The 25,367-nt window shown below is 39.2% G+C and overlaps 1 protein-coding gene across 5 annotated transcripts in view; it reads right to left on the bottom strand.

Moving 5' to 3' along the window:
• Window positions 1-25,367, bottom strand: part of AFAP1 (actin filament associated protein 1) — a 114,953-nt gene that overhangs the window by 46,244 nt on the left and 43,342 nt on the right. For 3 of the 5 annotated variants that reach the window (XM_042053488.1, XM_042053487.1, XM_042053490.1), the window contains 3 exons: window positions 18,915-19,043; window positions 13,711-13,808; window positions 630-738 (listed from right to left, as the gene is read on the bottom strand). In XM_042053488.1, the coding sequence (XP_041909422.1) occupies window positions 630-738; window positions 13,711-13,808; window positions 18,915-19,041 (334 nt within the window). In that variant the 5' untranslated portion in view covers window positions 19,042-19,043. Of the gene's footprint in view, window positions 1-629; window positions 739-13,710; window positions 13,809-18,914; window positions 19,047-25,367 lie in introns of those variants that run through there. The other 2 variants (XM_042053491.1, XM_042053489.1) reach the window with 1 other exon arrangement.

A 25,367-nucleotide genomic window follows, 5' to 3' on the forward strand; every position in this document is an offset into this window, starting at 1 on the left:
TGAACGAGTCACAAATGTACTGTCATGTGCACCACACTTGGCTTGTGGGAGACGCTGTGACCAATTCATCCCTTTCCACAATGTGTCATCAGAAATGCTGCAAATCACATCTTTCTAATAATTCCTTTTTTATTTTTATTTGTCTACTTCAGCAAGCAATTCAGTGCAACAGAGGCACAGCAGGTAGATGTGCAGATCAGTACCAGTTTCTGAGACCTCTACATTCACAGTATGATCAGTTTAGAGGGGTTTACTCTGGACAATATTTAACTCTGGACTCCTGGTCCAATGCCCCCATCTTTTGTGTTTCAAAGCAGTCTAAAAGATTAATGGCTAATTTGGACCCTCTGTCTCCAATAGCTGCTGAAATCTGTTTACACGCACTTCACCCGAGCTCCAGGTTTATTTTTGTCTAAAAGGAGCCAGGTTTGAGCACACCAAAACAGTTCTGCAAACCAAACCAATGCATGGCCAGCAAGGATAACCAGAACTGGCCCCAAATGGTCAAAGCAACGCTCATGACACATCACCACAGCACCAATAGAGACGGAGTTCTCAAATACTAAAAAAGTCGAAGGACACTGGAATTACCAATTGCTCAGAAACTGCTCTGGAAATATCTTACTCACTGGAAGTGATGTACTCAGGAGCCTTCCCAGGACTGAGTGGCACTGCCTCCTCATAATAGCCTTCAGGAAGGGAAGATGTTGGCAGTGGTGGAGGCCCATTATCTGGTGGCTAAATGAACAAAAAAAGAAAAAGTGATTACAGACCAACAAGGTGTTAAATTAAACATGGGCAGAACATCTGCTCATGACCAGTGCCAATGCAACCAGCTTCATAAACCCTGCTCTTGTGACTATTTCTTATGTTAACTGTCTCTAAAGGCAAGGCTCTGGAGGGCTAAATTAGATGTTCTGCAAGGTAGCATCTTCTAGATGAGAAGCAAACCTAATTCTCAAGCTCCTGATATGTTGCTGTAATTAAACAATAATAAGTCCAGGTTGAGACTTGAAACAATAAAGTTACTTAACTATGTTTATAACATGCTGATACATTTTTAAATGTATCATTATCATCCAGACCTGTACTTCTACTCATGGTAAGGAAACAGAACCTTCTTGCATGTCCTGCAACTTAGTCCTTTGGAGATAATAAACACTGTAGAATACTACTTGTCATTGCTAAGGATGGCATTGCTAAGGAGCTACATTAGAAGAATTTTTCTCTACAACAACATTAAGTGGTAAAAATGCTGAAAAGATACAGTTCTCTATTTAAGAACTGGAAATCTAATGGGGCTATGTAGGAAGGAGATTTCTATGCACAGACCACTTTACAGTGTTAAGGCTTATTTATTAGTATTTTACACTTAAAATAATTCACATTACAGCAGCAAACAAAAGTTTGGTTGGACAGTTTAGATAAGTTAAATAGCCTGGGCTGGCAGAGACTAAGAACAGAAAATTAAACTATATTTTCATAGTAAGTGTTTTTTCAATGGCATATCAATATATATATATATATCTATATATACAAATGTCTAAAATGCTATTGCTACATAGTCAAAACTGAGCTACAAACAAGGAAAATTTTGAAACATTAAGAAATTATTACATGATAAAATAAATATGTCCAATAACAGGTCAAATTCTAAAATGCTTCTTTTCTAAATATAAACCTATTTTAAATTTAAAACTGACCAACTGCTGGTATGTTGATACAGTAACAAAGTAAATTTAGTACTCTGTGACTTCTTCCATATGACTTCTATTTCCTTAACAAGTACCAAAGCAACTGTATTTTACAGAACCCATTCATATTACCACAGATTTTTAGTTTCATATTTATGTGTTAGAGAAAATACTGGAGCCTTTTTTCAGCAAAAATGGTTTATTGCATGATTACAAAAATTTAACTTGCAAGCAGAGTCTCATTTCTGCAGTAACACTTTTTCAATACATCTTTCTCTTTTTTTATTTTTTTCTCTTTTCATGTAATGACAGAGATGCAGCAGTGTTTGTCTGCACTGGACTAATCCAGCCTAGACTAAGGGAAAGAACAGAAATACTGAAGTGAGAAACTGGTTAGATACAGACACTTTTGGAGTGTACCTCAGGTGGGCTGACCAGTCTAGCAGAGCCTTCTTCCACATCACACAGATGAGGCCACAGGGACTATGCTCCTCTTTTGCTACAGACCTGAAGTTACCTGGGAGGAACCTGAGCTTTAATAACATGTGCCATTAACTGTACTGAAATTACTTCTGTGGGCACTTTCAGGGCTGGATTCATCTTTGAATATTTCAAAGCTAGACATCTCCAAATCTCATTGCTGATTACACACCTACGCCAGACACCTAATTCTTAACAACATTGCTAAGATGAGTCCCACCCTTAGTGTGCTCTGTAGTTAAATTCGTATCAGGTAGGTTATTCCACCTTGCAGGTAAGTGCTTGTGTATTCCCAGTGTGCAGGAAGGCAAGGAGCTAGTGACTAACCCTGCCCTTCAGCTCATCCAGCATGGACTTACCTTTGCACACCAAGTAAAATCAGAAACTTTTTCATGAGCAATGAACTGATTCATGACTGAACACAGAAATTCCTGGTCAGATTGAAATTTACACTAATACTACTTCTATATCAAATGATACAGCCAACTTCTTATGTCACAATCAATTACAAATTACAGTTGGCAATTACTGTTACCTACAATGTGAACTAAATGAGATTTCCTCACAGACCAGCTTTGCTAGAGAAATTATCTGTCAAAGAAGCAAAATAAAGAAAAAATATAACTTTCAGTGTAGTGACCATGTAATTTTGCTGAAAAAAATCAAATTGACAACCTGCACATCATGACAAAATAAATGAGTCTTTCAAGGTTAGCTGCTGCTGCACAACAGGCATACAGGACATTAAAAATTATTACATGTTCATTACTGTTGGAAAATTGACAGCAATTATGAATTGCTCTACACATATCACCTCTGTGTGGCCTGAAGTGCTAGACACAAAGAGGGGGAACTGCCTCCAAAGAGTTGATTTTCTCCCTTCACGCAAGTGGGTAGAACCTTGTTCTTGTGAGTTGGCGTCACAGTTTGCTCCTGGAGCAGTATAAATTCATACCACCTATCTCATTAGACAAATTAATTTCTCAGTCTAGCCTTAAACCTTTTCCCCATCAGGTTTACATGCAAGATATGAAATTCCTATCAGTATTAAACCTCATTCACCCAGGAAATACCTGCCCTGAGTCATTCCAATTTTGACTTGACACAGCACCAAGGTTTCAAAGCTGTATTTTATCCGGGAACAAATGAGAGGTTCCAATAAAGACCGGGGGGAAAAAAAATCCTTGTTTTTAGACAAAATGTTATTCAGAATGAAAGAAAAAAGGAAATGAAACACAAATGGTACTTGTCTGATTTTGACCCTGCTGGAGCACCAGTTACTTCATACAGCTGGGGCGGGCTGGGCTGTGCAGCCAACATCAACACAGATGGAATCCATTGCTGAATTAACTGGGCCCTCCTCTCTGAAATGCATTTTGCAGTGCTTGCCATAACAAAGTTGAAAACAATTATAAAAAAGATTTTTCTTTTTTTAAGAAGGGAGAAACAGAAACATCCAACATTAAATACTTTCTGATAAAAGCAGGGCTGTTTTAATATCAAAAAACCCTGACTGATTAAAAAAAAATAAAAATGCCTCACTCAGATCTGTACAATAAACAGCTACATCTTTTGGGAGCTACAGAGTACACAAGTTTGATCACCAAGATACATAAAACATACACGTGTGCATTCTGGTATTAGTTACTAATATTTATAGTGCTTTAATGTTTTTACTATTGCTAGTTGTATTGTTTAATTCTTTCCACTCAGCATTTTTTACTGGAAGAATTTTGATGAAGTTGTGAATTATGAACTAAGTCTTTATTCAATAACCTTTCAATAATTTACTTGAAAAAATAAAAAGGCCATAAACCCCACAAAACTATTCACATATTCTGTAAAAGAATTAAATCTTAAAAAACACTAGAACACGTGTCACTTGAGTGGTATCAAGATGAGAGACCTGGCAACCTGCAAGGAAGGCATTAGCATGAATTTCTACTTTTTTTTTTTTTTTTTTAATGGCAGGCAGCAGAGAAGAAACCTAGAGAAAGAATGCTGCCTCTCAAGATAAACCACCTCTCTCAGCCACAGGAATAAGAACTGGGAAAATAAATTGACATTACTTTCATCTCCTTGGAGGGAAAGGGACAAAGATGAGTACTATGTTGTTGTCCAGAATAATAACAGTAATAATGAAACAGTACTGATGAAGATGTTTGTCAAGTCCTGGGTTTGAGACCAACCTGAGAGATGCTTTAATTGAAACCAAGAAGCAGATGAGGTGATCATTACACTACAGAGTTGAGGTCTCTGATCACATTAGAAACTGGATTGTGCATGTGCCAATTCCAACTTACAGAATGGATTGTTGAGAGAAAGAAACAAAATGGTAAAATTCATTACCCTACTGAAACAGATTTATATGGACACATTAATTTAATGGTATTTTAAGGTCTTCCCCACCACCTGCCCATCTGTATTCCACAGACCACTAATAAACTCTTTCTTCCTTTATCCTAAGAGAGACACTACTTTATTTCTCCCCTTCTGTCAAGGGTACTGAGCAAGATAGACAGTAACTTTTATTTTAGGGATAGTCTATCTGATAATCTGGTGAAAATATGGAAAGCAGTCTGAAAGACAAAGAAAAATAAATGCCAATGTATGGAGGCCGGAGGATGTAAAATCACTTTATATCCCAATGAACTTCCCACTTTGTAGGAAAGAGAAAGAAATACCTTCCTTTATGCAATGATTCAGGATGTGGAGATTTCCAGTGCAAAGCAGTGAGTTTAGCAGAGCCTATCCGTAACCTGTGCTGCAGGCAAAGACTGCCAGCAACTCAAGTGCCACATTCACATGTGTTATTAGATCGACCACCAGTTTGGATCCAGCTGGACTGTGGAGACGGCTGACACATAACCCCTCAATGCTGAAGGCAGCAACATGAAAATGGAAAAGTGGTCACACACTGGTGATGTCTAAGAAAGCTTTTTGGGAGCCAGCAGGCAAATGGGGGCTGTCAAGAAGAAACTTTGACACAGGCACGTCATTTGCTCTGGAGCAAGCTTAGACCTGACCTCTGCTCAACCCCACTGCATCTTCAGCCTGGAGGGGGAAGAGTACACACACATTTGTGATCCCTAATTCCACATGTGAAACAACGGATGTCCCAAAAGCAAGATGAACCAACAAACTGAGTAAAATACAATTCACAAAATTACTGAGCATATATTTCAATCAGGCTTTTTTTGTAACACTGTAAGGGTTGGAAACCCTTGCCACTTGGTATGACAATCCTTAAATAAATTCAAAATTGTGCTAAAGAGAAATCACTATTTATTGCCAGCAGTTGAGAACCTGGATGGACCTTGGATTTATTCAGGACAAAAGTGCTGACCTTGTGGGATACTAAGACCATATTGAGCTGTACTATATTATCCTGAATGTACACAAGGAGAAGCTGAGAAATAGTCTTAATTTGACCTCAGCTTCATATTCTAAGATTATTATTTCTGAGCTTGTCAGCTGGAGCCCACAAAACCAGGAGCCAAATAATGTGGAGGAAGTCTAACAACTTATCTTCCCAGCTTCTGAGTGCAAAGGACAGCAAAACCATCCAGACAGCCACAGAACTCAACTTTCTGGAATGGAGCATACCTGTCAGTCCCACCAGAAGGAGGGTAACAGGGCCACATGATGGGCTGGTGTAGTCCCACCTGACTGTCTCTGAGTGTACATGCAATTACAGCACACACCTCTACAATGCCAGTGCTGCCAGGAAAAAATCAAAAGGAATTCCCTGAGGAATGAACAACCAGAGTTTAACATGATGGGAGGCCCAGCAATATGAATCTCATGAATAGCAGAACTGGTCACCCACCGGCTCCTGCAGTGCTAACAGATGAGTGCAAGGGGGAAAGTAGTGGAAGTGATTACCAAGTGGAGGGAGGATGAGTGTAAGCACAAGTGGAGCTTTTTCTTAGGGGGTGATCCTGAGCAGGGACTTGAGCAGGTTTAAGGTTAAGAACAGAAGGCACACACTTGGCACGCTGTTCTCCAGGGAGTGGAGGAACATCTGACACAGCCTGCGAGCGTGTCTGCTGACTCAGGGGTGAATGCCTAATTAAAGGTATCACTGGAAGAGTGCTTAGTATGTACAGTGACTACAAACAGATCACAGCCTCAGAAAGCACAGCCTGATGCTGGGAAAGAGATCTGAACACGCTTGCATTAAAGAATGAATCAGGGCATCCTATGGCTCCACAGTTTGATATGAAGATTGTCTGGAGAGCATTTACACAGGAACCTCACCAGGAGCTGAGTTACTTTTTCACAAGACACAACACATCTTCTCAGATAGCTGAACAACCCCTTTACCTAAGAAACAGGAAGGCAAAGATGGCAATGAAGAGGGCCAGATAGAAACAGTAACAGAACAACATAGTATATTGACCAAGTAGAAAATGCAGTTGGTTCTTGCATCTCTGATGGCACTGTCAGTCTGTGTCCAGACATAAATTGTCTCAGTTCTTTCTACTGTATGTAATTACATTTGAGATATTAAATAAAACCAAAAAGACTGGAGCATGGAATGCACCACTGAAAGGACAGGTAGCTGGAAGGAGTTACACCCAAACTCTGTGGAAGACTGGAGTGAAAATAAACTCCAGACTCAGTGGAAGGAACAGAAGATCTAACAAAATAATTAAAAGTGAAAGAGAATGAGCCAGAAAAAAACCCAAGGTATTTCTGTATCATTCAGAATTTATAATAAAAGATTATTACACAGCCAGTTGGAAGCATCACTCAGACAAAACAATAGACCTGAGTCATGTCAAGCAAAGGGTCTGTGTGTACCAAGAAATGAAATGGGCTTTAATTAATGCTAGGGAACACTTTCATACATATTACATGAGAAAGATTAATCTGAATTTTAAGCAGCATGGGGCTCTCAGCCAGAGTTGTTTACTGTGACTGTGCTCAAAGAAGTGTCTGTATTCCCCAGCAAAAACAAAATCACCTTTCTCTTACAGGAGTTAATAAATTCATCCAAATATGTGACATGGCAGTGAGGACATGATAGTACAGTGAGAAAAGTGTAGGCAACGCCATTTCCACTGGAACAATATTGTCTAAGGGCCTGAGCACTGCATCAAATTAAAACAAGAGGAGACTTGGTACTTACTGGCCTAATTCCTTCTCCATGTATTTGTGCACAGAACATCAGCAAGCATGATCAGGAAAGCAAAAAGTCTGGTCACTAACTATCAACACAGGGAGGGTGTTCTATGGACGGGTATAGCACAGAAACAAATTAAAAACCTGAGGTCAGGAGTGTGAGCCATGCTAAGAAAAATGGTGGGATAATATCCTATAAAATCTGTGGCATTAGTAATTTAATAATTTTCTAGTACCAGTATCTAGTTAAAAAAAGACAAAAGGGCAAATAGCTTCACAATGATCATAAAAAGAATTTGGTAAAGAAGTTCAATTCTATTCTAACTCATTCAGTTTAAGTGTAAATTCCAATTAAAAGCAGCTGAGAACAGCTCATTCTGGCAGCTTAGACATGAGGAAAGTTTTGAAATATGATGATGTGTATTGCTATAAAGCTATACTATAAATTAATTGAGAAGGTAATTGCTTTCACTAAAACTTTTCTGTGGTACCATTTTTAAGTGTGAAATAAATCATCAACAATAATTCACCAACCTCAGCCATGGAAAATGGGAATGACAACTAGTGTCCTGCAAGACATGGCTAACACAAAAAGAGGTGGTATACATTTCTTTATCCTTATTCCTTATGCAATCACATATTATGGGCAAAACTATTCCACAATCACAGGAATTAACCTGTGCCCAGGTGGCCAAGAAGGCCAATGGCACTGGCCTGGATCAGCCATATTGTGGCCAACAGGACCAGGGCAGTGACTGTCCCCCTGTACTCAGCACTGGTGAGGTCACACCTCAAATCCTTTGTTCAGTTTTGGGTCCCCCACACCCAGAAAGGCATTGAGGTGCTGAAGTGAGTCCAGAGAAGGGCAACAGAGCTGGGTCTGGAAAGGGTCTGGAGGGCAAGTCTTATAAAGGGAGGCTGAGGGAGCTGGGGATGTTTAGCCCGGAGAAAAGGAGGCTCAGGAGGGACACTATTGCTCACCTGAAAGCAGGTTGCAGCCAGGTGGGGTCAGTCTCCCAATTAACAAGCAACCGGACAAATCTAACAGTCTCAAGTCATGCCAGGGGAGGTTTAGATATTAGGAGAAGTGTATTAATCAGAAGGGTTGTCAAGCACTGAAAGAGGCTACCCAGGGAAGTGGTGAAGTCACCACCACTAGAGCTATTTAAAGATATGTAGATGTGGCACCTGGGGGCATGGCTTAGTGGTATCTTTAGGCAAACAGTTGGACTCAATGATCTTAAGGGTCTTTTCCAACCTAAATAATTCTGATTCTATGTCCAGAAGACTGCTGTTCTGGTCACTTATGATCAAAGTACATGATCCTTACAGCAGGTACTCAGGAGAGATAACAATATTGTTCATTAGCAGTAACCCATAGCTCAAAATGAAACTGATAGAGCCTTTCTTATACACAGCAGAATGAAATGAAACCTGAGAGGAATATGATTGTCCTGAAAGGACATCTGAAGCACAGGTACCATGGTGAGGGGAAAATAACCTGCTTAAACACAATGACAAAGACTGGCAATGAACACTGGGATGGTGGAACCACTTTCAAATTGAAATAGTGGGCTAAACAAACCTAAATGCTAGTAAATAGCTTTTGGTAGGTTTCTGAAAGGGTTAATATTTTATCATTGCCTGCAATAAGAGTAACTGCACTGATAAATCAAAAAGGTCTCTTTACTTGTTCCTTCATTATGGAAGAACTTGTGCAGACCTGTTCAAGGTGAAGGTATAGCCAGCTCTGAATGAAACAAATGAATATTTGTTGAATTCATTTTTGTGGCTTTTGAAACTTCTTTAAGGAAACAACCTGAAAATTAGTACTGTCTTAAGATCATCTTTAAAGAGGAATAGAGAATAAAAACTGCTTTTCAGTGTTAGAAGAAAAAGGTAGATGAAAGAGAGATTCCCAATTACCCACCTGGCACATGGACCCCTTGCTTTTGTTATGGTACTTTAGAGTCGTACATTTTAGAGAACGATCTAAAGCTGGCACTTTTTTGGTTGCTGTGAAAAGAATGATTGGTGATATATCACCTCAAGAATCCTTTTGATTTCCAGGTGATTTTTCTTCTTCTTCTCCAAGGACACTGTCTCCTTTCAGCATTTTCTAATAAATATCTAAGAGTTTACCTGACAGGCAGCCAGATAAAGGGAGGTGGTCAAATCATTTCTCCACAATAGGAAACCCATGAAGCACTCCTACAGAGTGACTGTGTATTGTGCAGGAAGGGATTGGAGGAAGATGACCCATCCTTTTGATTCATATCTGCAGGGTTCTGGAATTCTGATGAACATTTGTTGCAATTAAATAATTATTAAATTGTCAATATTCCAAGAAAAACAAAACATACACTCGATTTTACTGTGAAAATCACGCAGAATAGCCAAGTGTGCTGTTTGCGTTTGATTTTGTTGGACAGCACAGTGCAATGAAATCACCGACTGTCAGATGTAATATGACAACCAAATGCTTGGAAGCTAGAAGTATTCTGTCACTGTCATGCTGTGGATAGTTTATGCCAGTAATCCCTCAGGCGTATCGGAGCAGCGGGACACAACAGATATTATCCTACTGCTTCAGTGGAAAATGTACTTCAAGGCAACTTGGTGATAGTGCAACAATGGGATCCCAGGTGTTAAACCACTGGCAGCACTTTGAACCATTCTCAGAGCCTTGGCTCTGTTATTCCTCCAAACCCATCATCTAGCACTGCTTTGTGCCTGTCAAGAGCAGGGGAAAGCCATAAAAGTAGCTGCTGATGTAGAGGTGGATGAGGCAGGCTGAAGACAAGCCCCCGCAGTAAGCAGGTCCAGGAGGGGAGAACGGACAGGACTCTTTTCAAACACGGGGATCTCTGGCTCTGCTGCTGACCCAAACAAAGCTTCAGAGCTGCTGGCACGGCATCCCTGCCAGCAACCTCATAGTAATGCACCCAGACAAGTGTTGTGTCAGCTTTGTAAAGGGACTCAGCATTGCCCTTAGGCTTCACATCCTTTATCTGCAGCATTTACTTTGCCAGCCACCTCAAAGAGCTGCTTGCTAAAGCAAGAGGGGATTTGGGCTTTCTATGCTTGACAGAAAGTCTGCTAGACCAGACGTAGCCAAGGAAATGTATACAAAAGAGAACTGCTAAGAGACTGTGTGCTTAGTGATTTTCTTGATTCAAGTATACCTAAAGGCCCAACTTTGTCCCTCAATTTTAAGACCTGATTCAAAGTCCACTGAGTCTAGGAAAACTCTCCAGGCTCTAATGTGTTTTAATAACTGAAGAATTCCTTGACACTATTAACAGTATGTCTCTTAATAAAATGAATTTTATACTCTTTGTTCATGGGCTGATGAAAAACAAAACTGATACAAGATTCGACCTGAGCAAATATGCAGGTCTATTTACAGATTTACAAAGAAAACCTTGCACAGCACCTGCCCACACATAATTCTGGCTCCTGGCACTACTTTAAGGAGTATTTAATTCCTTCCCGCCCACACATCTTTACATAAGTTGAAGCTTAAACACCAATTCAGACTAAACATTTTTGAATGCAGAAATCCTTGAGTGACATAAAGAGAAACAGTGGTGTGAATGAACCTTTAATTTTCATCACTTTCAATAACTGATGGACTAAACCCAGAGATTTAAACCGGTGTATAGTTTATTTGAAGTTATTGATTCCCACTTCCAGTAAATTCCTATGCTCCATTAGCACACTGTGTTTTCATTGGAGGCTAAGACCATCACAAAATGTTACTTAGCAAGTGGAAAAAGCTTTCTGTCCTGAATAGCTGCCAAAAAGTAGTGCCATACAGAATGACTTCCAACTTGCCATGTGAAGAAGGGCAACCTGGAGCAGGATATCCCAGCCTCTGGTGGGCCCAGGAAATTTTTTCCACTCAGCTCTGAAGACAGTCTAGGAAAAATGGCTAGGAAAGGTAGCTCAGTATTTGTGTCAGTGCAGTTATATACAGTTTTCATAGAGATTGGCATCAGCTACAAATTTTTGGGACTCTATTGATTCAGGTGTCTTGAAATTCACCATGCAGGAGCAGCAATGGAAGGGAGAATTAGATCTTGGCCACTGTCACTAATGTCCTGTGTATGAAAAGAAAGATAACATGATGGTCTCTGAATATATCAAATAATAATGAGGGTTTAACAAAGAGACATCTAATAGAGAAAGGTTTCCAAAAAACAGTTAAGGATCAATTCCATTATATCAATGTGACTTCGGGAGAAGAATTCAGAGAGTCAGACTGGGGTTTGAGCTTGCCTTCAAAGGACAAAAAGCTGATGGTTTTGTCTTTCCCTTCTGATTCCACCTGGTCTTTTGCAGGTCAGCAGCAGTCTGCCATCTTTTTCACAAATTACAATGTGCTACCATCTTAAAATATCACCACTTGTAACCTGTATTTGGATGCTGCAAAACAATGAGAGTCTTGGGACATCTCCTGGCTCATCCCATGGTGGCAGCAACACCAGAAAGGGAGGTGAAATCCACCACTGCCTGACAGCAACAACAGAATTGCAGAAAAACGGGCAAAAATCAGCTTCTAACACTATGGAAAAACTTGATGAATTCACTGAGGTGAAAACATCCTCAGTGCTGCAGGCAGATCACAAGGGAGGACCATGTTCAAACTCCACTTTGCCAGGCTCAACATGAGAACACCACACTGCAGACCAGCCAGCTCTGTTTCAACTTCCACAGTAATTCCCACAGTATCTCAGAGAAATATTTTTGTTACTAAAAAATCCAAAATGAACTACTGCAAAAACCAGTGTTGACTTCCTGGACCCAATTCATACTTCACACCATTTCACTTGCTGCAGCTGTACCAACTTTAGGGGAATTTACACATTAGTGTATGAGAAAGGAAAAGGAGATGGGTCTTTTTAAGAAAAACAACTTGAACCTTCAGAGCCAAACTGAACGTACACAAATATGAAAGAATGAGGATCTCAGTTGGTTTCAGTTTATGAAGGTGGTACCTGTCTACGTTTCAAAGGCATGGGCACTTTGCATAATTTTCCTGCCTGTCCCGAACCCTTTCCCTTGTAATTTATGCTGTATGTATTTTGAATTAAAGTAAAATAATCAGTTTCTGGCACTGTTAACCATGAAATGGATTCTCTAAGTTACACTGCATATTAATAAGACTACCTTTGCATCCATTAAACATATATTAATTTACAGTCACAAACTTAAAGCTGGCATTGCTTAGGGAGAAACTAAGATTAAGGTATTCCATACAATACATGTTTGTAGTGGTTTTTTATTTTTTTCTTCAGTACATAGCATTTTACAAAAGGCTGGACAGGAGTTCGATCTGACAAATTACTGATAGATTAGTTCTTATATTCATAAGATGCTACTGGCTTATATACCTCTTAGGACCAGGGGCAAATGTGATTAGTTCTTATATTCATAAGATGCTACTGGCTTATATACCTCTTAGGACCAGGGGCAAATGTGACAACAAAATAGGACACTAAAATGAGGCAGAACATCAGCCATCCAGTTATTCTGGCCCTGTAAGAATCTGTGCTTCCTGATTCAATGAATGTGGGTCTCCATGGATTGCCCTTATCATTGTGCACAAAATTTTTCACACAAGAATAAAGAGATGGATACTTTATCAGTATCAGTTCAACTTTCAACAGGCTAAACCATGATATGCTTATGCTTCTCTAAAAAAAAATGTTGAAAATGTTTTCTTCCTCATATCTACTGTAAAGTCAGTAAGAGAGAAGCATTGGAACTTGTTTACAGTTTTTTCTGTAACAAGACAGCTGCTCCCAACTGGAGGATTGAATTACAGACCTCAATCAGTATCTTTGCTATAAACACCTCTAAGAATCAGTGCATCTACTTGATCTGAAGGGAATTTCCTATCCAGAGACCGGGCAGGAAAGCCACTAAAGACTTTATTCAAAAAAAGAAAGTATTCTTCCTTCATTTTAAAACTCTGCCCCTTCATTTCTCAGCTATCGAAAGGAGACTTCTCATGAGGCTTGCTCCAGGAAATGTTACCAATAAAAGTGTTAGAAACTGTCTGGGACCTGTGGCCTTGGCCAGGCCAACCTCCAATATAGGACAGGCCAAACTTTGAAATTAAGGCTATGTTGCTCAGACTTTTGTCACGTGAATTTTGAAAATCTCCAAGGATTACCATTCCACAGCCTTTGCAGTGACCTATTCCCAGACTTATTTTACCACACGGAATTTTTTGACATCCCTCCTGCAGACTGAACCGAATTCCCTCAACCAAAGCAGAGGTGAGAGGAATAAATACTTCCCTGGACCTGCAGGCTCTTTTCCCTTGTAACCATTTCTGCTAGGATTTACCCCAAATACATTCTCTCTTGTATATATTTATATAATTAAATATAACACTCACCAGCCACTGCTGAGGTATTTCTGGCAGAGGCATTTGAGGAGGTGCCGGCAAACTGTTGGCAACTTCTTGCTTCTGGACATGTTCTTTTATTTCTAAACCTGTGGAAGAGCAACAAACATCACTTAATACCTTGGTGGATGCAAATGGAATATTTTTTCCACATGTGGATCCCATGTCTGACTGTCACACACTGAAATCTGGCATGCAGTTCTGATCACAGCCCACCTCCCAAGTGCAGTTACTGAGGCAGGACTGGAAGAATGCTGGGAATTCAGGAATTTAATCAAGCAGAACAAACACATACTTACTCTATATGATAATGACATATATGCTGTTTGGATCAACAAATACCAGACATTGAAAAAAATTATAGGAAATCATTCTGAATTGCCCATCCATCTCAAACTGAAAGACTTAAACAACATTCAAACACGCTGCCAGGTGCCTGCCATACAGATAAAAACATTTATTGGGTGCATATAGCACAGTTAAAAACATCCCAGTGGCAGCATACAGTGAATAAAACACAGTCACCCTGTGGGCAGTACCTTTTTTCAATGGAGATGAACAACAGCGGTTCCCATGGCGCATTTTGGATGGGCACGGCTATCACACAGAAACAAGCCCCAAACCATCTTTCATGACAAAAGAATGTGAAGAGGGTAGAAGAAGAGCCCCCACCTGCCTGCTTTCCTGGAAGTGATGGTGACAGCTCTTAGGCCAAGACCACAGTGCCCACATTCCCTGGGCCCCCTGTTACCACCACCATCTCTGATCATGGAGCTGCAGTGTGAGTCTGCCCAAGTCCCAGCAGATGCAAGATGCTGTGCCACCCCAGCCTGGAGCACTGCTGAGAGACACTGCCCTAACCAACTCACCATTAAACAGAACTGCACACTGAGCATATTTTCCCACCATTTCCTTCTTATGAATTTTTTATTTTAATAACCCCCTCGTTTTCCAGGTGAATTTGAAAAAGGAAAAGTATCTGAATGTAAAAGCTGCTTTGAGGGTCCTTTGTGTCATTGTTGCATGTCTCTCACAGGACAAAAGAGGAATGGACTGCTCATTCTGTGTTTTTGGCACAATAATTTAAATCACAGTTGAATTCACTTCATAGAAACAGGATATTGTTTATTTTTCTAAATATCAAAGGAAGATTAGGGTGCATCTCCTCAATGTTCTGGCAAAAATTCAGTCCATGGATTGTACCCTGCTTAACCCTACACTGAATTTAGTTCCTAGTGTTTAGTTGCATTTTTAAAATATGTATTTATATAGTCAAATGGATGCCTTTTGGTCAAAATCATATAATTCTCAAGAATGTAATTGATGAAACATTTCTTGTCCTAATATCCCAATCCCACTGGCTGTGAAGTCATGGGTTGAAAAACAACACTGATAAATTAAACTATCTCTAAAGATTACAGATTCTTCTTTCTTCCTACAAATCAAGAGAGTGATTAATCTTGGGAAACATTCCTTTTTTTCTTTTTTTTCCAGTATAAATTTCACTTGTTGCTCTTTACATAGGATGAGTCCATATCATGACTGCCATCAATATTCAAGTCTCCCATGGTTTCCATAACAACCAGAAGTCATATGTAAAGTTTTTTACTGAAAAAAACACAAACTATTCCAAGTGAATATATTGACTCTGTGAAACTATTTCCCCCCAGTTTTCATCTATGTGTGTTTTAAGCAAGAACCTGCTCTAACATTTAATTCCTTCTACCAACTTACACTGCAGAAGGAGTACTACAGGTTTAGGACATCAGGTCCCTTTAAGGAAAACAGGCAATGTTGACAGTCATATTAAATGACTAAATCCAGCAACAGTTCTTACTCCAAAATAAACTCTTTGTGTTTTTGTTTTTTAGAAGAAAGTCTGAGTTTTAGAAGGAAATGCCAAGTTTTTTTTACCTACAATCCATTGGGCATGCCAAGGCTCAGGAAGAAAAATAAGGTTTATAGTTTTGCCAGCTATTCAGAGTAACCACTGGTTTGGATGCAGGGCAGGTTGAGGCCAGGCAGCTATGACCTGAAGAATACATCTGCCTGGCCCAGTTCTCTCTGCTTGAGAGATATTAGTTGAAGAAAACAGTGTGCATTTGGGGGAGATGGAACAAAACAAGGTAAAAGATTTCTAAAGAATTCCCCAAGTAAGAACTCACTCAGTTTGAAGTGTTTTACTAAAACCCAACCAGCCCATCACAATAATTTCCACACCTTTACAAAGAAAAACATAATTGTTCATTTCCAGACATTCTAAAGAGGCCAGCCAGTTCCCAGCTCCCCAGATCCTTCATTACTATTCCCCATTGATCTTACATGGTTTTCTCCAACAATCAAAAAATTCTTTTGGATTCACCCTGTTAATTTTTGCAAATGCAACTAAAGAGCTTGAATTCAGCATAGTCCTCAAGCCTCTTAAACTCTGCTAGCAACCCCAGAGCTCTCGTGGAGTTGTGTGGGTGGAGTAAACCAACAATTTGAAAAACAGGCTCCAAACGATAGTTCATCTTAGTTACAGAGTACTGTGGGTTTATGCATCTTTTATTGCTTTTAATCTTAATGAAGAAATGAATAGTTTCAAAGGGATGGGAGTACTGAATGTTATAACCGATTAAAAAAGCAGCAGGGTCGGCTCCAGTAAAGTACATGACTCCCTGGGTAGTTTCACACACACTCAAAGCCAGGACGTGATGGCAGAGCTCCCAGGGAGGCAGTTCCTCTCCTTCCCTGCCTTGTTCCTGTCGCTGCACCAACCTTTTCTTTGAGCCAGCATAAGCATGTGTGTGGCCTTCGGTTGAACCAGACCAGCGAAGTGACACTGGTTAGGACTAAACCAGCAAAAAAAAAAAAAAAACAAATAATGTTTGTGCTAGCAGAAAGGAAGAAGCAATACATGAGTACCCTGGGGAGAGAAACTGGATGCTTTTTTAGAGGACATGCTGGCTTAAATTCTATTCTATTCAATTCCATAAACTAGTGTTTATAGACATATAAAGCATAGTCCTATGATCTCTTATTTAACTGAACTATGGGGTTTCCTCAATTCTAGTTTGAACTGGAGCATATCTTTTAGAAAAGTATTCCATCTTGATAAGATGCCAGCAATGGCATGCAGAACTTGCTAAGTTCTTCCATTAGTTCATAACTTCAATGCTCAAAACATGCTTTATTTCCATTTTGAAATAAACATTCAGTCATTGCATTTACTGTTGTGTAAGTCAAGGAGCTTGTTCTCATTCATTCCTTTTCTACATAAAGATTAATTATGACACCTCATTTTGCATAATTTGAAGGCATATTTCTGGATTCTTTAATCACTTTTACAACCTTTCTTTGAAATGTCTATTTCCTTGAATGAAGGCACTAGAGGTGAGTAAAATGTTCCAGTAACAACTGCACTGAGCAAAGCCCTACCACTTAATACAGGGATCTCGTATGGATTTTGGTGATTGATGGATCCTGTAATTGGATGAAATGGATCTTGTTACAGAGCCTGCAATAGACTTTAAAACCTAACTGGTAGGTGCTGAATAGTGGAAAGCTATGGTTCTGGGGTCTTTTTATCTGTCACCACATGTAGAGACATAAACTGAACACACCTAGGAAGGTGTGCTGGCACAGGGAAATTGATATTCACACAGTTAAGACCTCTCACCCTCAAACTGATTTTGAACTGTCTATAGGGAGCAAATCTTTACCCGAGATAACTCCCACATACATCATGCCTAGGAACTGATGGAGGAGACAAGTCAGCTCAGGCCAAACCAATGCAAGGATCACTCCACAATTTAATAGCACAAACAGTTGAGCTCTAGAGTCCAGAAACATACTCAGCACTGTGAGGTGGAGGGTTTTTCATCCTGGAGCACCATCCACAATCCTGAAAGAATATTGACAACGTTCCCCTGTGTTTTCAAAGCTGGCAACAGAATGACACCTGACTTCTTGAAAAAGTCAGATTTTTTTTTAATAAATCTAGTTGCAAAGATTGAAGGAAGAACATGCAGTGTCAGCTCAGCATTGCTGAGGTTATTTTAAACCTCACTAAAATACAGCTGTTTATAAACACATCAAATTGCAGGTTCACACCTGTAGATTTGGTTTTGAAGAGTTTGGTTTGGTGTATTTTGATGAGCTTTTGGAGCATGAAGACTCCTTCCACAATATGAGAAATTGGTGTCTGCCTCTATCAGTATGAAGTAGAAATAGCAGTGGGTCTTTAAGAATGCCAAAATGGAGAAGAGGACAATCATTACTTTATAGTTGATCTCCTTGGACTTGAATCCCGTGACAAAAACTATTTTTTTAGTAAATGGGGGAAACACTGCATCAAACAAGACCATATTTTTCTAGCACCAGAGAAGAAACAAATCAGAAATACAGCTGCTCACAATGTGGCATTTTTCTTCAACAAACTCTGGTATTTATCAACAATCTAAACTGGAGGTTTACACTGGCAGTATTTCTGTCAAATGTAGTGGAGACAGAGGTCTTTTAGTCCAGAGGTCACTTCATACAGAAAGGTGAGGTAAAAAATATAAGAGTACTGTTAGAAAAAATAGTGAGGAATGTTCTTCACACAAGCTCTGTGGAAAGGCTCCTGTACACAGTGAATCACTTATGATGCACTCAGTTCCATAATCTTGACGGAGACAAGCAATTGTGCAATAAAAATCGTTTTAGATAGGAAGAAAACGAGAAAGTGAGTCTAATTGCAAAATGCAAGCCGAACATTCTGACAGCCATTTCCTATCTCTGGCTTGGCACTCCTGTATCAGCTATGCACCAGACTCCACCTCAGTATCAAGCCTTTTGATGGATTTGGGTCATTTGCCACAGATGAAACCGTGCTGTGGCCAGCACTCCCTGACATCAAAACTCACAAACAGCATTACTGGCACAAATAAAATGAAGTAACCACTCTGCCAGCAGAAATGAAAACATTCTATGTAGGAAATAATTCTGTGGCTGGATTCACCCATGTGTACCCAAGATACTTCTAAGTGGGTCCTTTGCTTTATTTTACTGCTGGACATAAAGGAAAACATTCAGGTAAATTACACTTTGGCTTCCCCCGTCTTTCTTTCTTGCTTCAATTTAGAGCTTGTCTTCAGCTCTTAAAGTTATTTCACTGAGTACAGACTTATTCTGTGCATTCTGCAAGCGAGAAAACACACCCCGGCACTGACCTTTTGATGACTGTATCCTCAGGAGAATGTTAGTTATTACTGCCTTCTTCTCCCTGACAGTGGAAGTTAGATACTCATGGTCCAGAAGTTCAAGAAACAGGCGCAGCTCAACTATTAACTCTTCCATGGCTGAAAGACAAACAAATAGAATTACTTTTTCTGAAAAGTCCCATTGGGAAAAAAGGTAAGAGTTAATTCTCATTTATCCAAATTCATAGTTATTTTCTAGTATTTCTTAAAAATGTATGGTCCTCCCTGATGGAAAGAGACTTTAACATTATTAAACATTAATAGATCCAACAGAATAATCCAGCAGTGAGTTTTGCTTGCATTTATAACATTTATTTCCAAACTGAAAGATGTATCTTTTCACATGCCACATGATGAAGCCAGCACCAGACAAGTTACATGTAGGAAGAGTGGCCCCTGGCTTTTCTACCACTGCCACCCTGGTTCCCCTCCCACTAACAAAGTGCAAAATTTCTAACTGCACAAGGAATTTAAGACTCGGTAAAGCTTCTAGACACCACTGATATTTTAATGAATCTTTCTCTTTCCTTCATATTTTTTCTTCTGTTTGCTGTGGTAGGAACGAGCAGGTATTCTTTTTCTTTACAGTGATTTTTCTTTTTTATGATCTCCAAAGACAAGCTCCCAACCTCTCACATATTTTCTTATCATTCCCCAGATATATAATACTTCCAAGTGATATATTTCACATTTCATCCCATTCTATTATTCCAGATCTCAAAGCTCTTCAACTTTCTCTAGAAAAAATTGCATTCCTTCTCTCTATTCCCAGTGCTTCTCAATTTTTTTATCAATGAACTTTATACACACAGTTCTACTTTTTTCCTTTCAAATTATCCCTAAAGTCTTGCATTGTCCTAATTACTGCAGTAGCTCAGACCATACAAACGCCTTTGTTACAGCCTGATCATATGATATCTCTTCAGCAGGTTCATGAGGAAACCCATGGTATCGAACCACATTTTCATGCTTCAGTTCTCTCACAATTCTGAGATTCTCTGGTCCCTTCGCTTAAGGGGATGCACTATTTATAGTTTCATATCCTCATTCCAAAATGCCTCCACTTAAATTCTTCTCTACTTAATCACATTTATTTTTATAGTCTTTTCAAGGCCTAACTGGGCAACTGCTGCTAAGCCTCTTCAGACCTCTAAAGGGTACATTCTTTGCTGCTTACTCCCTTACCAGCTCTTCCCTACTCCTAACACCTTTCTGATACAATTGTTTACCCAAGTGAACCTGGAATCCTTTCTTCCATCTCTGAGAATGTGTCTGGATGTTTAAACAACCCTTGACAACACCACAGTGCAGGGAAGCCTGCAGATGTCAGCTACACTCCTGCAAGGGGCTATTGGCCTATTCTTGTCTGCAAGAAATGCAGATTCTCCCATGCATTTGGAGACTCTACCTGAGCTCTGACTGCTCTGGCAAACCCAACTAACTACTAGCAGGCACAGAAGATGTACCAGGGCATGAAAACATCTTAACAAAGAAATCCCTGAAGAAGTATGCGTGGGAAAGTATTTTCATAGAATCATTTCAGTTGTAAAAGATCATCAAGTCCAATGACAGCACTGTCAAGTCCATCACTAAACCATGTCCCTAAGCACCACATCCATGTGTTTATCAAGGACAGTGTCTTCACCACTTTCCTGGGCAGCCTGTTCCAATGCTTGACCATCATTTCATGGAAGAAATTTTTTCGTAATATCCAATCTAAACATCCCCTGGTGCAAATTGAATCCATTTCCTTTCATCCTGTCACTTGTTACTTGGGGGAAAACACTGACACCCACCTCCCTACAACCTCCTTTCAGGTAGTTGTAGAAAGTGTCCACCCTGAATCCCATTTTCTCTAGTCTAAACAATCCCAGCTCCCTTCGATACTCCTCATTAAGACTTTTGCTCCAGACCCTTAACTCTTAATTTTCTCAAAGACACTATTAATTTGTACAGATAATTCCAGCCTGCCCAAGTTTTTCTTGGTGACTACGTTCTTCTATTCACCTAAGCAGTATAAACTGTCCACCTTTTCAGGAACTATGTTTCTCAAAGATTTTCACAATATATTGGCAGAAAGAAGGTATTTAAAATGACAAGAAAACTGTCTGCTCACTTCATGGTGTAACTTATGAAAAACATCCCATGGCTACAATGGTAATTTATTTCGCCTTTACATTTGTAGCTAAGTTCTCTAGAAGTCTGTCAGAAATCCAAAGTATTTCACAACAACTCTATTATTTCCAGAGTCGTTCAAATAATGAGACAACAACATATATATGGCATACAGCTTTCTGAAGCACAAAGGCAGAAGCTCAGATTTGCAAAGTGGAAAGTGATTGTGAGACTTGAGGAGAAATAAAAAGGCCCTATAACCAAAAAAAGTAATACCCAAGCAATCAGCTCTTATTTTTTTCTCAAATTATACAGTTTAGAGATAAGATGTATATTCCATTCTGTGTATAGTGGTCTCTTGCTTTTAAGTATGCTTTGAATATAAAATGCATTCATATTGTTCATTTTAATTACAGAATATATGAATATTTTAATAGTTACTTGTTACGATACATGCCTTTCAAAAGCTATCATTACCATAGAATCTAGGCAATCATTGTGAAACCTAATCAGTATGCAGTACAAGGAATGTATATTTTTCATGTAGTTCTACAGCCATATAAATTACTGTTAGTAATTGCATATATTACTGCACTAGAAGTTCTTTGCAATGCCACGTGTCCTAATTTCTTTAAGGCAAGGGATTGTAAATAGGCTGAAAGGGAGCTCTCCCTTCTCCTCTTCACCAAAGAATACCATATGCCACAGTCACCTCATTTATTTGCTGAGAACCTTCACTTTTAGGAAGGGAAAAAAGGACGAAAGGATCAGATACCTTTGATATGTAGAGTACATAACCATGTTCAGTTATTAAAAATTATCAGATCCTTGTTCTCAGGATCTTATAATCTAATATAAACAGATGGATTGCACAATGAGAAATTAGAGCAAGAGGGAGTTACAAGGCAAGGAGACAAGGAAGCAAGAGGAGAGGAGATAGGGAACTGTTGCTGGAGAGACTTCTGGCAGGTGGCACCAGCCCAAATCTCTTCTGATTGTACCATAAGTGGCCTTCCTCTATGTCTTTGGATGAAATCTGCATTGCAGTCCCTGGTGACCCCTTCCCATTGACCTACAATGACCAGCCCACCTAAGGTACTGGAAGCAATTTAACTGCCCCAGCAGAGGATTTCAAAATCCAAAGCTTTGGTTAGGACAGATAAGAGGATGGTAAGATGGACCTGATACCAGTGAGGCAATACTTAAAACATGCCAAAACCGCTGCCTTAGCAACACATTCACACTCACTGCATGTGCCCTTGGCCTGGCGTGCAGCACTGTGGTTCAAAGGTTGAGTAGTGCATCACCAAGGAATACAGAGCATGACAAGACTTGCTCCTCCAGCCTTTGTAAGCTCATAGGTGTGTGACACTGACTTCAAGCAAGGAGCCATAAATGCTAATTTACAATTTTAGTGCAACAACAGAATGAAATTGTTAGCAGCTGTTAAAAAATGCTAGACACGAACACTTGGACATTGTTTCTACCAGGACTGAATTAGGGATGAATTTTCTTTTGCGGGAGTTAATAGCATCAGAAATATCAAAGTGTGAAGGAAGGAAGTTCTGAATTTCACTTTATATATGCATTGATGTCAAACATCCAAAAAGAAAGAAGGGAAACACTGTTCCCAGCTAGCAAGAAACACTCTTTCCACATATCTTAAAAGCATACTTTCCTCTGTTAGTACTTTTGCTGCTTAAGGAAAGAGTTGAAATACTGCCATGAAGTGTATTGAAATAAAGTATTGAAAACTTTTTTCCAAGATGGCAACAAATAAATTTATATATTCTGGGGAAAAAAACAAGTTTTCCTGTTGTCAATCCTTGGCTGATTTTCTGGATTGAAGAACCTTATTTTCTCCTTCCTAGAAATGTGATGATGTGCTCACCAAAAAAGTAATGGAACTGAATAACAGAAAATCTACATATTTTCAGTAAGCAATCATTGTTTCTTAAACGGAGACTCAAAAGGAGCGGGTGGTGCAAGTCCGAAAGAAAAACATACTCCTCCAGTGAGAGATTACCCTTGGAAATCTGACATCACCACAAAGAAAGAATAATAATCAGAAGAAGGCTCTCAAAAAGGGGCCAATTTATTTGACAGCTTTGGCTGTATCCTCATTGCCAAAGGAATTACTTGTAAGTGGCAGGTGGCGAAAGGCAGGGTGGAGCCCAGGGATGGTAATCACACAGTAAGCTGATTTTAGCTTGACTGAGGAACAAAATCACATTCCATATTAAACGATGAGAAGTCCATTCTATGCTCAATAGGAATTATAGGCCCCTAATGGACTGCTGTAATTGCCATGCACAAATAAAAAACCAGTGATAAATCCAGAAGGGTTTCCAAGACCGGCTCTCAGGAGCTTTAAAGTTTTTCAAATGGCAGCACATAAAAACTATATACACAAGCCAGCAACAGAATACACCAAGGTAAAAATAATAAGAGGAAGGCAATTACATCACACTGCAGATTTTGTTCCAAACCAGAACTAAAACCAACTGGGGCTGAAAAAGCATGATGATGCAATTATTCCAAATCTATGTTTACGGGTACTAGCCTACAACCGTTTTTTAAAAGAATGTATTTTTCACTTCCAGTTGATTAGAAAAAAATGGTAGGAGCAGGACTATATCCCACACATGATTTCAAGGTTGCTTTAACCAGAGGAAACTACAAGGATGAGCTCATTAGAAAAATGGTCAGATTGTTTTTTTGTTACTCCTAGCAGTTACAGTATTTCTTAACCTTTCCATAGCACAAATGACCTGAAAGTGTTTTTCAGCTGACTAACACATACTGATGAACTTCTAAAGAAAAAGAAATTCAAGACCAGGAAGGAGGACAGGAAGTATGTTTATTAATTATTGTCTTGTCCATACAGCACAAACCTTCCACACAAAGTAACTTCACTTCCATGCTTGCATGTCTATTATAAATGCATGTATGAAAATACATGAATATACAAATCTATCATGGAAATATGATTTTAAATTGAGCTTCAATTTTTTAGAAGATGCTATTGATCAGTTCCTTGAACACTGCTGAATCAAATCTCTCTGTGCTTACATTTTCTGTTCTCTGTTTAGTTTGTCATTTGCAGATGTTGAAGGTTAGAACAGAGACCCACTACAAGAAATCACCAAATCTGACTTTCTATACAATACAGGCCAGAGAATCTCACCTCGCTACCCCTGTTTGTAGAGAGATGTGTATTTACCTGAAGTACCTGTTCCAGGAAAGCCAAAGATCTATGTCAGCATTTTGAGCCCTAGTTTCATGGGGGGGGGTGATCCCATTTGACTTCCCCAAACAAATATGATTGGATTTATGAGTAGTATTGAGGCTAATCTTCAATATATATATTATATATATATATATATATAAACTTCTTGAAACATAGAGACTCTTATAATCTTTAAAAAAACCCTCATTGGTATTTAGGCACACAAGCAACACTGTAGAAACCAGACATAGGATCTCATTTACAATAAAAAGCAGAATATGAATTTCATGTTTATACCCATTTCTCTTGAAATAGTGTCACCATCCTTAGTTTTGGATGCGGAATTTGAATATTTTATTAAAAAGCTCATGACAGACTACTGCTGAGGAAACCATGGCTGTATTTTATAATGCTATAAATATCAGGGACACTACAACGAATGTAGAGGCACAAGGCAAAAATCTTTATGAAGAAAACACAAAATCACTTTAACTCACTTCCATTCAATCCTATAATGCAGTTACAAATATCCTGAAACCAGCAATTAATAAAAAAGTACCTTTCATGACTATTTTATCATTATCCAAGAAAAGAATTTCACATAGAAGCAGGCAGTGAGAGCATATTTAGCAGCAGCAAAAATTTTTAATTTTTTCAGTAATGCTACCAGAAACTATTTGACATACTTGAAAACTGTATTGAAATCCTCTCCCCCAAGAAATGACAAGGCTTGCTGCTTGAGGAACACCCTATGAGGAGACAACACTTCTCGCTTGAAGAGTTTTCTCTGGGTTGCACTGGCTTTTCTCTGCTGCCCTTATAACCACAATGTACAAGGTGTGATGGATTCTACCTGATAAATATCCTAAATCCTGCTCCAGAAAGTGAAGATGATCAGTTTGGGGATACATTGCGGCTGGAGAAATAACCATCTCTCTGAAACAGCTATCAAGAATCTGTCTGTCCTATATATTTCCTTTCCACGGGACTCCTGGTTTGATATATGCATGTTGCAGTATCCCAACTGCAACAATACATGGCATTAGAGGAAAGAATAGTAGTGTGTTAAAAAGGGACGA

Source organism: Corvus kubaryi, unplaced genomic scaffold (genome assembly GCF_017639235.1).
Source record: "Corvus kubaryi isolate FWS band 111438036 unplaced genomic scaffold, C.kubaryi_AGA036_p1.0 split1-131, whole genome shotgun sequence".
NCBI classification, from domain to species: Eukaryota; Metazoa; Chordata; class Aves; order Passeriformes; family Corvidae; genus Corvus; species Corvus kubaryi.